General features: G+C 44.5%; 1 protein-coding gene across 1 annotated transcript in view; it reads left to right on the top strand.

Annotated features, from left to right (window-relative positions):
• The first annotated feature begins 626 nt into the window (after positions 1–626).
• PACS1 (phosphofurin acidic cluster sorting protein 1) overlaps positions 627–17,533 on the top strand; it is a 154,291-nt gene continuing 137,384 nt past the window's right edge. Inside the window, exon 1 of the mRNA XM_082342628.1 lies at positions 627–1,248. Within this exon, the coding sequence (XP_082198754.1) occupies positions 902–1,248 (347 nt within the window). The 5' untranslated portion in view covers positions 627–901. The remainder of the gene's footprint in view (positions 1,249–17,533) is intronic.

Raw genomic sequence — 17,533 nt, 5'->3', positions numbered from 1 at the left:
AGAAAATAGGTGGTTGCCTCCAGGTGGGTCAGGGCTTAACTTCAGATTCACCCGTGCCAAAGGCCTTCTGAACTCTAGGTCCTTGAGCCCTTGCCCACACTGGGGAGAAGCGGGGCGGAAACTGCCGGGCCCACAGGCGCTCAGCCGGCCGCTGGGTCTCCATCGCTCCCTTCGCTGGTCGTGACGGCGAAGAAGCCCTGGAGCCGCAGTGGGGGGGGGGGGGGCCAGGGCGGCGGTCGGAAAGCGGGCTTGGGTGGGCAGTGGGTTGGGCCTCTGGTCCACAGACCCGAGAGGGCCGAGGCGCGCTCCCGCGATAGCCCCCTCCGGTCCGGGGCCGCGCCCCGGAAAAGCGAGGTTTCCGCTGGCTCGGCTGCCGCCGCCGCCGTGGAAAGAACGACGCGGGAGAGGAGGGGAGTCAGCGGGCTGCCGCCGGGCCGCAAACTTGAGAGGATCTGGCCGACGGCGCCAACCGCTGACCCCTCCCCTGAAGAGCGAGGGGCGCGCACGCCCACAGGCCCGCCCGGGGCGCGAGCGCGAGCGCAGCCCCGGCCCCGCCCCTCGGCGCTGGGTGGGGCGGGAGCGGGCCAGGCCTCCCCGCCCCCTCCCCGGACACGCCCACCCAGTGCTTTGGCGGCGCGAGCCGCAACTGGCAGCGGCGGGCGAGCGCGAGGACCGCGCGGCGCGAGGCCCCGCGCGTGCGTGCAGTCTCTCGCTCGCGCGCTCTGGCGGGCGGGCTGAGCAGACGAGTCGAGCCCCCGCCGCCGCCGCCGCCGCCGCCGCCGCCGCCGCCGCCGCCGCCGCCGCCGCCGCCGCCGCCGCCGCCGCCGCCGGAGAAGATTGTGCGTCCGCTCGGCGTCACCTGATTCCCGTAACCCCCCGCCTCCCTACCCCCGGCCGGACCATGGCGGAACGTGGAGGGGCGGGCGGTGGTCCCGGAGGCGCCGGGGGCGGTAGTGGCCAGCGGGGCTCTGGGGTCGCCCAGTCTCCGCCGCAGCAGCCACCGCCGCAGCAGCTGCCGCAGCAGCCGACGCCCCCCAAGCTGGCCCAGGCCACCTCGTCGTCCTCGTCCACCTCGGCGGCGGCCGCCTCCTCCTCGTCCTCGTCCACCTCCACCTCCATGGCCGTCGCGGTGGCCTCGGGCTCTGCGACTCCCGGCGGCCCGGGGCCAGGCCGCACCCCCGCCCCCGTGCAGATGAACCTGTACGCCACCTGGGAGGTGGACCGGAGCTCGTCCAGCTGCGTGCCCAGGTGAGCGGCGGGTGGGGGGGACCGGGCCCTCGGGGGTCGCCCAGCCGGGTCTGTGACAGGCCCCCGCCTTCCCATTCCTCCCCGTCCCATCGCCCAAGGGGGCACCCCGACCCTAGATTCCCTTTGGCTGCTTTGCCGCCCGGCCTGGCTCCTGCCTGGCCGCCCGGGGCTCCTCCCGAGGGGACCCCGCCCTCTCCTGGCATCCCCACCTTCTGTCTGGGGCCGGGGCCACCCTCTTCCCCTCGCTGAGCTGGGCCTTCTGGACTCTCAGCCCTGGGCCTTCTCTTGTTGATCTGACCGAATCCGGCCTTCCTGTCAGTTTCCCCGTGAAAGTCACAGACTCTTTTCCCGGCCTTGCCAGCTCCCGTGGGCTGTACATATGTTACAGAGATGTGGTATGGATCTCTTTAGACATTATTATTTCCCAGTATACTCGGCATGTGTCAAACTCGGTTGTCACCTTTTGCCAGGTAAAGCCCGTATAGTAACCCTTGGCGCTTCTAGTTTGTCTTCAACACACATGTTCATTTGTACTCCGAATACACACATTCTGTCCCGGCCTCTACGTCTTGTAAAAGTCCTATTTAATGTGTCTTCAAGTGTATTTTTCATCCTCTCCTCCCTCCCCACCCCCCAGTAACTGGTCACAACTTCTAGCCCTGCAGGGCTACATAAAATTACTGCCTGTTCCTAAATTCAATCCATTCCTCTGTCTGTTGGAACCATCTGGGGACTTTCCTTCCATTGGTAAAATATACCTGAGTTTGGGATATTTTTTGTTTCTGTATTGGCAAGGCAGTCTTTCTCAAACTCTTTGGGGAGAGTGTGCAACATCCTACAGTTTACCCCTTGAATAGACACTGTGAAGCTGGTTTCACCCAGGAAGCCCAGAGAAGTGCCTGGAGGTGGTCTTTTTTGTCACCTGTAAACTGAGTTGATTCTGTTGTCTTGGAGTCTGGCTGGCTCCTTAGTCTGTCAGCCCTGTCTTGGGCAGATGGACGTGTAAGTGGGGTTGGGGAGCATTGTCTGGTTACATCTTCAACTCTTTATTTTTCTCCATGCCTCCCCCTTTATTTTGAATTGTTTCATGCATGCAAAATTATATATGTCCTAGAAAGGATTGTAAATAAAAATGACAAGAAGTACATCTCTGTACTTGACTCAGCTTGAGAAAGAGCATTACAATTGTGTTGAAGCCCTCGGGGTGCCACTTCCTGACCACATCCCCTTCTTCCCCCTACAAAGGTAAACATTATTCTGAATTGTGTGTCTATCATTTCCCTGTCTTATAAAATTAGTTTTACTGACATATGTGCATCTCTAAGCTATGTTTTTTAGTTGTGGATGTTTTTGGAAGTTTATATAAATGCTATCATACTGTATGTGTTCTGTGGCCTATTTGTGTGTGTGTGTGTGTGTTTAAACTCAACATTAAGTTCGTGAGAATCAGTGTTGTATGGTGGCTCTAAATATTTTCACTAATGGGTAGAATTTCACGGTATGAATATATCATGAAGCTCCTTTTGATGAACATTTGGGTTGTTTCCTGTTTGTTAATACAAACAGTAATGCTGTAAATATTTTCGTCCAGGACTCTTGGTGCTCCTTGCAAAAGTTTCTTTAGGATGTCTTTACACGTAGGGGTGGAATTGCTGTTTGAGGGATATACGTCTGGAACATTTTTAGATAATGCTGAATTGTTTTCCATTAGCCCCCCTCTACTCATCGTGTCCCTTGTGTTTCAGCATTCACTTCACTGATTTATACTTTCTTTTTTCTCTGTCCTTTCTTCAGGGTAATCAGGAGCCACCTTAGTTTAGTTAGGTTTGGCCAGTACCCTAACACGCACCAGACGCAACTGGGAGTTTAGTATGTGGTGGTTTTCCTCTCATGGTCCTAAGCAGGCCTGCCGTTCTCTTTCTGTACAGGCCCGTCTATAGTTGAAATATTCTTATCTACTTCTTTCAAACATAAAAGCACTGGGTCCTTTCCTCCATGGGTCCAGTGTTGTAATGCGTGCTTGCCTGTTCTTCCGTCACATCCATCACTGTTTGACTGGTGACATTTGGACAGCTGCCTTCTCTAGCTTGTTAGATCAGAAAGGCGTGAGCCTACTGGCAAGAAGCTGCTGTGCAACCGAGGGGGATAAATAAAATCACTGATGGCTGTTGATTTCCAGTCTGTCCCTATTGGTCACTGAAAGGTCCACACAATAAATGATTAGCCAAAGAAACAGCCAGGCATGCTGATCAAATCAGTCATTGTTATGTTGACTTGGTGTGAGAGCCTTAGACTGTCTTGTTGTTTTCATCTGCAGGGAGCATGCAGTTCTGTCATGTCTACCAACCAATCTTTGGGATTGTCAGCTGTCCTGCTCTGACTTTTTTTTTAACCAGCACCCTTGTGCCTCCCAGCTCTTTGTGGAACACTTGTGCTCTTTGGAGCAGGCTGTTTTATCTGCAGGATGGAAAATAACACCCTGTGGGGAGAAAATGGCCTGCTATTGGCCCTTCCAGTGATTAGAGTCATCCAGTTAATTTGAGGTCTCCTTGGTATGCTTGTTCACGTTGTTTGGAATGTATTGGCAGCGAGCACTCTGTATACAGCACGCTGAGTATCGTCTAGGATTAACATTCTTGTCTTGTATAACTCAAATGAGACACAAATGTATGATTTATATGCACTTGAGAAATGCAAGCATGATCGTATGATCTAAGGTTGGATATGTATAAAATGTCCTGGGATTCAGTCTTGTGAAATTGTCATCCTCTTCCCAGTGCAGAGAAACGAGTTGAAAAGTCGAGTGTTAGGAAGGTCAGGCTCCTTTTCTTGATCCCTGTAGAAATATAATTTACTTTTGGAAAAAAAAAAAAAACTTTCTCCTTTATTAGATATTTAAATAAAGTTGTTGTTTCTCAGGTGTGTACTCTGCTCTGACTTAACAGCTACTAAATTCTCTCAGAATCCACTGTATTTTCTTTTTTACTTTTTATGAATGAAGAGCATACCTATAGTTGGCTTTAAAATAACGAAATTGTTCTTTTCATTGCCATTTTTACCAGCATTTTTTTAAAATAAAAAGATGGTTTTTGTCCTGATAGTAGATTTTTATTCTCACAAGGAATTTCAAAATTTTAACTGAAATATAATTTAACTGAAATATAGTTGACATACAATATTATGTTGGTTTAATTTGCATTTGATTTGACATTTGCATACATTATGAAATGATCACCATGATAAGTCTAGTAACCGTCTGTCCCCACACCAAGTTATTACAGTATTATTGACCATATTCCTTATGCTGTACATTACATCCCTAGGGCTTAAAATAAAAAGATCAATACACGTCCATGATTAGAAATTCAAGCAGTACAGAAAGATGGAAATGGTAAAGGAAAGCCCCAGCCCTGTGTCTCTTCTCACTCCCCAGAGGTAATCATTGTGAAATACAGTTGGCTGTTGAGATTCTGTCACCAGCAGGTAGGTCTGTTGCAGTTCCATTATGAAATTCACGGCTTTGGAAGTTGACGCTGTTTTCCCTCCACACTAAGGAGTGCTCCCTTGTCTGTGGTCCAGAGTATGGACGGTGGTGTGGCGCTGTCGTAGGCACCAGGTGGCAAGATGCTTGATGTTAAAGGAAGGCTTCTAGAGTCTCATTGACCCCTTCTCTTTGGTCTTTGTATGGTGACATTTCCCTTGATGTTCTTTTCTCTTTTTGAGTTGCTTAAGTAGGAGAGACTGAAAAATTATTCAATTTCCTAAGTGTACAAAATTTCCTCAGGGGTGTAAAACTGACTATCAGGAGACAAAATGTGCTCTGCTATATCACCCACTAACTGTATCACATTTGTCTTTGAGTACAGAGCACATTTGCATATCCTTATCTCTGTGTGTGCTTAGGGAAGGAGTTCAGTGGTTATGTCACATTTCTCCTTTAGACCACATTTGGAAAAAAAAAAAAAAAGGGATGTGGCCATGGCCAAGATTGTGTGACTGTCCTGCAATAGAAGTGTTAATTTCATGAAGGCACTTGAGGCCAGTTACCCCTCTAACCCTGAAAGCACTGGGCAAGCCAGGATGTATTGCTGTTTGTGCTTCCTGTGTGCTAGGGCAAACTCTCCCACACCTCAGCGTTTTCATCCATTGGTTGGGAATACTTTTACTTACTATCCATTCCAAGATGTGGGTGAAATAAATATAAAATAGCACCTATAGATCCACAGGAGAAAGTACTTCTTAAATGAGATATAAAGTAAATGTAATTGATCAAATAAGAGAGAGCTGTTGAACTTTCTTTTATTTCCCTAGCGTTAAAAGTCTTGGAAGCTTATTTGTATCTTAGAAGATTTGAATTTCACATTGTGAGTGTTGTAATAGAATATGCTCTCTATCGGAGTAATATAATCCACCGTCCCTGTGGAAGCTCAGATTCCTTAAGTCAGAAAGAGAATGACTTTCACAGAGTCTGTCTTACATGTATTGATTTACAGATCTTTTGGACACATTAGTGGTTATGTGATTTCCTTTTAAGCTAGATTTCCAATTTCTTAGCTGAGCCAGTAAGCTGCCACTGTTATTACGGTTGGTGCCGGCTGTGTGTGCACCAGGGAGGTGCAAGCCAGAAAGTGTTTGGGCTGTGTCTTTTCACTGCTTCACCCCAGGAGGCTTGTCCTGTTTTGGCCCGGACTTGAAGGCTCCGTGGGTCCTCTGAAATTTGGAGTCGGCTTGGCTTGGACCTGTGGTGTCACATTCTGGGAGTACTTTGGGAATCCAGGGAAGCTGTGGGAATGATTGCAAGAGTTGGTCTTTTTCCAGTGTGAGTACGGAGTGGTATTAAGGGCTCTTGAGAAAAGACAGAGTTTGAAGTTGGCCTTAAAATGTCTTTCAGAGCCCACTGGGCTGGAATTGAGCAAGGCGGTTTGGTTCTAGCTTGGCGAGCCCTGACGCAGTCCTCCCTTCTCCAGGCCTAATGAAAGGAATAACCAGCATAACTTCAGAGGGCTTTAGGGAACCAATGTGTGTGCCTGGGCACCAACTCTGGAGTCATTCACAGGGCAGTTATCTGATTAGAAAGCCTGCTGGACCTGCTTTCCCTTTTACGTTATTACAAACCAGAGAATAGCTGTAGTCACAGCTTAGGGAACCACTTAGGCAGACACGTGCCTGGCCTCTACCTTGGGTAGCGCAGTAGAGAAGGCCAGTAAAAGATGATGTATTGTTGCTGAGCTTCTGTATCTTCTAGAAAACAGTTACTTAAAACATTTTGTTTGACATTCAATTATGTCTTAAGATCATAGGCTATTTCATCTTTAAAGCTGTGCTGTTCAATACAGTAGCCACTAGCCACATGTGGCTGTTTAAATATTAATTAAAATTGAATGAAATTTAAAATTCTCTTCCTTAGTTGCACTGGCCACATTTCATTTCACACCAGTCACATGTGGCTGGTGGCTGCCATATTGGACAGGGCAGATCTAGAACATTTCCAGGACCACAGAAAGTTCTGTTAGATAACACTGTCTTAGAGAGAATATTGCCTAAGTATGGGCATTTCTGGTATTAATATTTATGGCTTCTCCTTATTTGTTTAATTAGACTGAGTACTCAGTCTGTCCTCTTCCAAGTTATTTTAAAATGTCCCCTTTCTTCGCTATTCCAAGGGCCCATTAGTTTTCTTTTGTTAGTTTTCCCCCTTTAAGTGTTGTTACCTTCTAGTCTGCTCACTTCCTCCTGGAGGGAATTAGCTTCCTGGTGCTTCCCTGTCATATGTTTCTCACAATTTTAGGTCTTAGTCAATATCTACAGAGAAAACTGTCTGGAGGCGTTCACTCCAAAATGGTTTTGGATGGTAGGATTATGTGTGATACTAATTTTTGTCCTTGTGTATTTTTTGGTGATTTCCAGACTTTCTATAACAGACATGTATTACAGAAAAGACCAGCAAATGTTGTTTTAAAAATATATATTTAGGGACTTCCCTGGTGGCGCAGTGGTTAAGACTCCACCCTCCCAACGCAGGGAGCCTGGGTTCAATCCCTGGTCAGGGAACTAGATCTCACATGCATCCCACCTGCTGCAACTAAGACCCAGTGCAACCAAATAAATGAGTAAATATTAAAATAAAAAAGTATATATATATATTTAAAGATGCATATCAACTCTTCTCGGTTATATACGTACCTCAAAGGAGGGAACCTTACAAATTTTATATCGCGATAAAGATGTAAAAAATAGGATTTATTGACTGGATGACGACATTGGGGGGAGCTGAGGTTTCACTCCACTCACCTTCCTTTCTTGGTTCTAGAGTTGCTTGTTCATCTTTATTGATAGCAAAAATGGTGACTGGAGAATGCTCTAGCCTGCTGCCCACCTCGTGGTGTGTGGATGGTGAGGAACAGGTGAGGAGGGGGCATTGATAGAGGCACATTAGTTATTTGATGTCCGTGTAGCTTCTTTTATTTTATTTTTATTTTTTGTTTTTGGCCACACTGTGCGGCATGCGGGATCTTAGTTCCCTGACCAGGAATCGAACCTGCGCCCCCTGCATTGGGTGCGCTGAGTCTTAACCACTTGACCGCCAGGAAAGTCCCATGTAGCTTCTTTCAGATTGTAAAGTTTTTAAATACATTAAAGGTCAGAATATCTGAGTTTAGTTCTAGCTTCACCAATTTTTCTGACCCCGAGTACTGTTCTTCCTCTTTTCTCCTTGGAAGTAATGATCCTCCACGACTCCCAGATGAACCTGTGTTTCATTCATCCTTTCAGCACTTTCAGTTCTGTAAACAGAGGCACTAGGTAATATCCAGAGCCTATTTTGGCAAAAAAATTTTTTAGAACTGTGACAGACCTCTTAGCAGTTACACTGTGAGTGGTTTACCCCGTATGTTTTTTTAGTGACCTGGTGCAGGTATAGGTAGGCGTGAAAGGAGTGATGTTTTAAAACTTGGTTCCTATTACAGCACCTGCTCCTGTCTTCTTAGTCTGCAGACTCCTCCGAATGGCAGTCTGCCTCTCAGAGCAGTATTCTGAGCAAGACTCCCCCCAGGTAACAGTTTGGATGTGGTAAGCGGAATGTTAATTGTCCCTGAGGAAATTTAGTCTGGTTATTGTGCTTAGATGTAGGAAGGTGTTTTTTCTTTACAGTTTTTCTCCAAGACTGTGTGTGTGTGTGTGTGTGTGTGTGTGTGTGTGTGTGTGTGTGTATGTGTCTGGCTTTGAGCTTCCTTTTGTTCCTTTTTTTATAAACGAGACAGAGATTCTTTGTAGTGTTTTTTTTGTTTCTGTTTTTTTAACAGAAAAGGCTTAGGACATCAGTTGTCATTTATTTGGTCCCTCCTCCCGGACCTTTTCCTGTCTGTTGTTTAGAAACACCAAATGGCTTCAGGGGTTAGATAGTAGCTTTTTCCTCCCATGTCTGTGATTTACGGTGCCTGGAAAGCACATCGCACTCCCTCATGTGTAATTCTACCCATCCTCTGCGACCCTGATCTCCTCCCAGAAGGTAACCACTAGTAGCAGTTCAGAGTGATATGTTAAAATGAAAATCAGATCATGTCACTCTCCTGTTCATAATCTTCCCAATTCATTCATTTAGCAAATGCTTGTAGACCAAACGGCATGTGCCACAAACAAAATCCTTGATCTCATAAAGTATACATTCTGTTGGGTGAAGATAAGAGACCCTATGAAATAACTTTTCATCACACTTAGAGTAAAACCCTTTTTATGACTTCGGAGATACTTTGTGGTGGGACTCTTCCCGTGGCTTCCACCTCATTGCTACCATTCTCCCCATGCTCACCTGGCTCTGGGCAAGCTGGGTCTGGGCACGGTCACCCTGCCTTGGGGCTTTTGCACTTGCTGTTCCCTCTACCCGGAATGCTGTGTCCCCAGATCATCGTGTGGCTGGCTCCTGGGTATCATTCAGGTCTCAGCTGACCTGCTGCCTTGGAAATCTTCTCTCACCTGCCCATTCCATTCTGGGAGTTTATAAATCTTCTTCACACCAGTTACCATCATCTGAAATAATCCTGTTCATTACTTTACATAGTAGTTACTTTATAGGTGCTTAATGGATACATTTGTCAATGAACAGTGCCTGTTTATTTGTAAAGTTTATTGAATGAAAATCTATCCTACACAATTCTTTCATACAACAAATATTTTTTGAGTATTTCTATATGCCAAATACTGCTCCAGGTGCTGGGGAACCAGCAGCTGGTTGACGAAGTCCATTCTCTCCTAGAGTGAACATTCTTGTGGAGGGAGACAGATAATAAACACGTAATTAGGTCTATAGTGAATAGTCAGGTGGTGAGTAGTGTCATGGTGAAAAACAAAGCGCAGTGGGGACTTGAGAGGGTTGGGTAGTGTGGTCAGAGAAGGCCTCTGGTGAGGTGCTGTTTGGGCTGATGCCTGCGTGAGGTGAACCAGACTGCTGAGCGTCTGCTGTGTGCACAGCACCTCCGCAGGAAGGGAAGTCAAGGCCCAGGGAGGTGAAGGCAGTTCTGCAGGGCTCCCCAGTTTAGAAGTAGGTGGAGGGCTTCCCTGGTGGCGAAGTGGTTAAGAATCCGCCTGCCAATGCAGGGGACACGGGTTTGAGCCCTGGTCTGGGAAGATCCCACGTGCCATGGAGCAGCTAAGCCCGTGCGCCACAACTACTGAGCCTGCGCTCTAGAGCCCGCGAGCCACAACTACTGAGCCCACGTGCCACAACTACTGAAACCCGTGCGCCTAGAGCCCGTGCTTTGCAACAAGAGAAGCCACCGCAATGAGAAGCCCGCGCACTGCAACGAAGAGTAGCCCCTGCTCGCTGCAACTAGAGAAAAGCCTGCGCACAGCAATGAAGACCCAACATAGCCAAAAATAAAATAAATTAATTAATTAAAAACAAACAAACTTGGTGTCCCCTGAGCTCTGTCTGGTTCTCATGGTTGACAAATAATATTTAATGCTTTATACTTTGTAATGTTGGGATTACAGAATGCTGCTTTATTACCAAATTATAGACAGTGAGAGGCTTCGTAGCACAGTGGCTACAGGTGTCAGTTCTGGAACCAGTTAGCCAGGATTTTAATCCTGACTCTATTGTTTACTGTTTGAGTGACTTGGGCAAATTACTTAACCTCTCTAATGCTTAATTTTTCTCATCTTGTAAAATGGGCATAATAATTGCCCCTACTGTTCATTTATTATGAGGATTAAATGAGATTAATACATGTTAAGTGCTTATGTGGCACATAGAAAACACTTAAAAATGTTACTATTACTCTTGCTGTCTTTACTGCCAGCCTAGCTTCTCTGTCTCTCCCCCACACCCCTCGAAAAACTGCTTTCTGTCTAGAATCAGGGCAACCTTGTTTATATTCTGATTTCCTCAGGGGGACCATTACAAGGTCTTGGGTTCACTTTGGCCACAGATCCTGCCAAACCCCAAGCTTAATAGACTAGAAAGTCAAAGGAAAATATTTTGGTTCTCTGAAGCAGTGGCTGGGTCGGGATCCTGTTTCTACATCCTGCCAGCTTATATGAACGGAAGAGATGGTTCAGGCCCGGCCTGCAAACCACAACTTTGTTTTGAGCCAACTTGACTTGACAGCTTCCCTATTCTACCTGCTGACTTCTTTAGCTCTGCTTTGGCAGCCAGAAGAACAACTAAACCAGTTTACAGCTAGCCATTTATCACCAGTAAAAGCTGAGCGACTCCTAGGAAAATCAGGATTTAAACGGAGTTGATCTTTTTTCTCTTTTCTCCTTAAGCTTTCCTTTTTATGTCTCAAACTATAGAAAAACCGTATTCTACTTTTGTAGGAGGACCTGATAATACATTTAAGGCCTATTGTGAAACATTTGGATCTTTGTATACATGTCAGTTTTCTCCTTTAATAAGCACCAAGACTTTTTATCTTCCCATTTTGGTTAGAAACCCGCAAATATATTTATGTGTTTCTGGTTCTTCCTTGAGAATATATAAAACACCGATTTGCCTCTTCTCAAGTGTGGATGGTCGTGATGAATGGGACCCTCATGGCGAACATCAGGGCTTGAAATGAAGAGTGTGGACTGGTGCGTGGTGCGTAACTGTTTTTAAAGTCATATGTTTGCTTTTTTAGTTCTGTTTTTGTCTTCTTTTCTCCCTGTTGCTATCAACATGCCTTCTTTCTGCTTTGTTGCTTCTAATATTCCATGAGCTGAAGAATCATATAGTCAAATATGTTAAGAAGGAATGGGCTCTGAATATGAGGCTAAGAGTAATGGGCAGTGTAATCTGAGAGCATGAGATCCACAGCGGGGCTGTTTTGCTCACCTCGTGGTCCAGTTTGTGCTCTAGAGGTAGGCTTGCTGGTGAGTTGAGGGTGAGGGTTTAATCTTCTATTACTATTATGGATTAGTAAGTAAAGCCCTATATCTCATGCTTAGTTAAATCTATTTTGATTACCTCTGGGCAAGTTACTTTTTCTCCTGATTTTTTTTTTACAAGTGGGGATACCTTTTTTGGCCTTGTTGATTTGTTATGCAGAGAAACAAAATATTTGTAAAATGTTTGAGCATCTATATTCATAGAAATCATTACCTTAACATCTTTGGGTAATGGCAGTGAAACTATGAATATGATGGTATGGTATTTGTAGGCCTGATTTACATTAGTCATCATTTACATTGTCTCTGCAAGTAGGTTTTTGTTTCGCACTTTCAGGTCGTATCCAATAGAATGTGGCAGCGTAATCTACCCTAAGTCTGTTGTTTAATAAAATTGTCTCCTCAAAATTAAAATATGTGGAAAGCAGACTACAGCATTCGGTCATCCACGCCATGCACTGTTTTTGCTGTGGATGAAAATGAATAAGCAACTCTGGAAACCAGCGTCCTCTGGGAACATAAAAGCTCTGTGGCTATTAATGGATTTAATTGTATTTCCACTGTGCCACCAAGATGTGCAATAAATTGTTTATGCCCTTATCTTTAATGGGGAGAATTGTTCATTAACTGCATATGATATCATTATCCCTTTGTTTTTATTACTTGTAGATAATCCCCTCTATCTTTCCTTTTTTTAAAAAAAAAAAACTTATGAAAAGGAGCAGCTAAAATGTTATTAAACATTGCCCATTAATCTTTTTGGTTGACTTTTCTCTCCATGGAGGAAAAGGGAAGTGTCATCTCACTGGGGAAACAAATGCTTGGGTTGGAAATGGGACATGATCTGAACTAAGATTTGGCGTAGGATTAGTTTGGTGTGCTTTGGACTTAGGCCAGCGATGTGTTTGCGTATGTTCCAGGAGGGCCTCGTTCTCAGGCAGCCTCCCTGATAAACGAGTGCCACGTCTCCGTGTGCTGAGGCGTCGTCTGATTGGAGTCCATTTAAGAGAACGTTGTATAGAACGTTTGTGATGCTGGCTCTATTTGGGTTTGGGTTTTGTTTTGTTTTGCTTTGTTTTGTTTGATGCTCATTCAGGTATTTCCTCCTATTCTTATAATATATCTGGAGGAAAAAAGTCAGCAAGTTGCTATCATCTCTTTAAAACCATGTGCCAAAAATGCTTTGGCTCTAGAATCTGGTTTCTTATTTGGCTTTACCTCACCATGTGGGTCTGCATAAGTCTCTGTGCGTCCTCCTCTCCCTAATAGTAACTTCATTTAGTTGGCAGGTACTCACCGCGCAGCAACCGGTATGCCTAGTCACCATTTTAGACACCGAGGAGAGAGTGCGTAATAAAACAGGCAAAATCAAGCTCTCCTGGAGGTTACCTTCTAGGGGCAGAGGGGGCAGCAGACAATAAACAAATGAGTGAGCAAACGGTAGGGTATGTCAGATGGGGACAATTAAAGCAGGAAAGGGGTACACGTGAGGCAGAGAGTGTTACTGTTTTAGAAAAGGTAGTTTAGAAGACGCCAGAGAAGGTGAGTGATCGTGTGGCACTCACACTTAGGCAAGTCATTAGCGGGAACAGTAAGTACTAGCAGGTTCCAGGAACATCCAGGAGGCCAGTGGACCGGGACCGAGTGGACACGGTGGGGAGTAGTGGGAGAGAAAGTCAGAGAAGTGAAGGGACCCGATCTCGTAGGCCAGTGTAGGGCCCTGGCTTTGACCTTCAGTGAGATGAGGAAGCCATTGGGGATTTCGAGCCAGAGAAGAGGCATGGTAATGACTTACATATTAAAATAACCACTGGCCCCTGTGTGTAGCATAGCCCATAGAGAAGGGCAAGGGTGAAAGCAGGGAGTCCAGTTAGGAGTATGAAGATGATGTACTGGGAGCTGATGTTGCCTTCGGCCAGGGTGGTAGAGAAGATGAGAAGTCATCAGAGTCGGGTATAGTCTTTTCAAGCCTAGAGGATTTGCTTATGGATTACATTTGGGATATGACAAAAGAAAAGGATTCAGGGACAATTTCAAGATTTCATTTAACCTCCTTGTGTCAGTTTTCTGTTTTTCACTAAAAAAATGATAGTGATTGTCATCTCTTTATCATAAGTGACATTATATGAGAATGAGATCTGTGTAACAGAACTCTTCAAAGCTCTTGAGGAAGGTTGTTTGTTTCTATTTTTGCCATTTTTGATTAACTGGGAATAAATTTCCTTGGGGATTTACTGGGCGATGGAATAATCCATAGGTTGGCAACTGATTGTGTTAAAAATCTAGATAAATTCTTTTTTTTATGCTGTAGGCCATGGTGAAGGTGTTGGAGCAGCAGAGTCTCAACGTCCCTAATTATTCTGCTGTCATATTTGCTTGGTCTGATAGCTCCTCTGTGATCCTTACCTATTTGATGGCTTTTGGTGAGGGAGCTCTATTGCAGGGGCCATTAACAGCCATAGCACCTACCCTTTGTCACTAACCCAGTGGAACTGAAAAATGAAAAACATCTGTTTTTTTTTTAAATGACTGGTTTGCTACAGCAGACAGCCTGTCTGTGCTGCCTAGGAGCTGCTCTATAAGGAGGAATCCTGCTGCAGAATGATCTAATTTGTGTAATCTTGAAGGTGGAGCTATTTTTGAAAGAGAACAGAAAAATAATGGAACCCTTTGCTTGTGAATGCCAAGCTGGATCTTACCGACTTAAAAGGAAAAGGGCTCAGTTAGATCTTGTAGTTTGAACTCTAATTTCCCTCTTGTCCTGCTCACCAGGTCTAGGTAGAATTTATAATAGATATATTTAGGTAATTGCTCTTGAAAATGGTAGCTGGGTTTTTCTTTTCCTTTTATCAAAAACATTTTAGATAAATATATTACTTGTGATTTGGATAATGTGAGTAGCATAGAAGAGCAGTTACCAAATTCAAGAATTAGAGTTCTCTTTACAGTTTTTTGATAGACTGATGGTCTGTAACTGGTTCTCAAAACTATCAGATTTTATGGCCCCTTTTCTATTGTGAAATGAAATTCCCGGATAATCAGATTTACCAGCATGTCTACAATGTCTTAACTGCAATATAAAGGAAAAATAAAAGGAAAGCTGTTTGTAATACAATATGTATTTCTATATGTAAATTCTCAGAAGACGTGTGTAAGTGTTCACAGCACATTAGAAACCATAGCTGTCAGGTGCTTGCAGGTACACATCGCCTTATCTCTGTGGATATGGCTCCCATAAATAGAGACTGATACAGGTGTACTGCGTGGGTGCCTCATGATATGTGGCAGTGCCATCGGTGATACAGTTTTCTAAAGTGGTGGATAAATCTTCATCAAATTCTACACAAAACAAAATATAGTCTTTTCTCTGTTTACTGTAGTTACATTAGTTACATTCCTGGAAAATCCAGTGTATATTGATTGGTGAAAAAATCAATTAAGTTTCTATATAAAATCTATTTAAATCTAGGCTTAGAACATTATAAGCTGCTTTTTATTTACATACGTTTGTGTCTGGCAAGACCAAGGCAAATTTATTAGGAAGCTAATGAAACTTAAGTTTCAAGGTCCTTTTTTTTTTATAGTAATCTTTTATTTATTTATTTTTATATTTATTTTTGGCTGTGTTGGGTCTTCGTTTCTGTGCGAGGGCTTTCTCCAGTTGTGGCAAGCGGGGGCCACTCTTCATCGCGGTGCACGGGCCTCTCACTGTCGCGGCCTCTCTTGTTGCGGAGCACAGGCTCCAGACGCGCAGGCTCAGCAGTTGTGGCTCACGGGCCTAGTTGCTCCGCGGCATGTGGGATCTTCCCAGACCAGGGCTTGAACCTGTGTCCCCTGCATTGGCAGGCAGATTCTCAACCACTGCGCCACCAGGGAAGCCCCTCAAGGTCCTTTATTTGCCTTAAATTCAAGGCAAATTTATTATGAAGCTAATGAAACTTAAGTTTCAGGCTACTTCCGTGGCCCTGTACCTAATTTTGTTTTGAAAATCTTTATTCAAAAAGTATAATATATAGTACTTAGAAAAGGACACATATAATAAGTACAATTGATGACTTTTTACAAACTGAACAAAACTAGCATCCACATCAGGAAACAACACATTACCAACACCCCAAAACATTACCTTGTCTGCTTCTAATCACTGCCTCTGCCCCCACCAAAGATGACTAGCATCCTAACGTGTAAGAGCGTAAGTTAGCTCTGCCTGCTTTGGTAATTCATACCGTGTATACTCTTGTATCTGACTTCTTTTGCTCAACATGATGTTTGTGTGAATCAGCCACGTTGTTGCATATGGTTGCAGCTCATATATTCTTGTTGCTGTACGGTAGTCCATGTGCGCATGTATCACAAGTTATTTAATCACTGGGCTGGCGGTGGTCATATGGGAGATTTCCCATATTGTGAAGAGGGCTGCCGTGGACATTCTCACCCGTCTGTCGGAGATCATATGCACTCTCGTACAGTTCATTTCGTTTCTCTTGAGAGGCCAGCCAGGAGTGCAATTGCTGGGTTGTGTGAGAGTTCCACTTGGGTCAGATCGCTACCGTCAGTTGGGATTGTCTTTTGCGTTTCAGTTATTCTGAGTGGAGGTAAAATGGCTGCTCCAGTGGTGTTAATCTGCATTTCCCCCATGATGTTGGGAACCTTTTCATAAGCTTACCAGCCATCCGGTATCCTCTTTTATGAATTGTCTGTTCAGGTAGTTTTTCTATTGGGTTGTCTGTTTTCATTGAATTGTAGGAGTTCTTTTTCTTACAAATATCTTCTCATACTCTGTGGGCTTCCTTTTTACTCTTTCAATGGTGTTGTTTGTTGAACACAAATTCTTAATCTTAAATCTGTCCAGTTTATCCATTTCCCCACTTTATGTTTAGTGTCTTTTATGTCCTGTTTAAGAAATCTTAGTCCATTCAAGATCATGAAGAGGTTCTCTAATATTTTCTTCTCAAGCTGTATTATTTTTCTTTTACATTTAGATCTGTAGTCCATCTGGAATTGATATTTGTGTGTGGAATGTAGGGTTCAGATACATTCCCCCACGTGGATCTTCCATTACCCCTGTACCATTTACTTAAAAGATCATCTTTTTTGATGGAAATAAATGTTCTGTGTTTTGATTGTGATGGTGCTTACGCCATTTGTCAAAACGCATAAAACTGTACTCTCAAAATAGGTGAATTTTATTGTATATACATTAGACTAAAATTGAAAATAAAACAGAACAAAACTAAAAAAAAAAAAAAGATCATCTTTTTCCACTGCTCTGCACGTCACCTTGATTGTAAATCACGTGACATTTTACATGTGGGTCTATTTATAGACTTTCTGTCTGTACTGTTGGTCAGGTTGTCCGTGCTTGTACCAGTGTTCCCCCTGTCTCTACTCCTTTATCTTTATAATAGTCCTATTACCTGGTGGTGTAAGTCTTCAACATTGTGCTTTCATGATTGCCTTGACTTGTCTTTGCTCTTTCATTTCCTTAAAAATTTTAGAATCAATTTTTCTTTTTTTTTTTTAATTTAAATTTATTTATTTATTTATTTTTGGCTGTGTTGGGTCTTCGTTTCTGTGCGAGGGCTTTCTCCAGTTGCGGCGAGCGGGGGCCACTCTTCATCGCGGTGCGCGGGCCTCTCACTGCCGCGGCCTCTCTTGTTGCAGAGCACAGGCTCCAGACGCGCAGGCTCAGCAGTTGTGGCTCACGGGCTCAGTTGCTCCGCGGCATGTGGGATCTTCCCAGACCGGGGCTCGAACCCGTGTCCCCTGCATTGGCAGGCAGACTCTCAACCACTGCGCCACCAGGGAAGCCCTAGAATCAATTTTTCAATTTCCGTAAAAGTTTTTTGAGAATTTTATTAGGATTGCATTGACTCTGTGGATTAATATGGAGAGAATTGAAATCTTTAAAGTATCGGGT

The sequence above is a fragment of the Balaenoptera borealis genome (assembly GCF_965194805.1).
Source record: "Balaenoptera borealis genome assembly, chromosome: 11".
NCBI lineage: Eukaryota > Metazoa > Chordata > Mammalia > Artiodactyla > Balaenopteridae > Balaenoptera > Balaenoptera borealis.
Note: the sequence above shows the minus strand (reverse complement) of the source record. Positions and strands in the feature narration are given on the sequence as shown.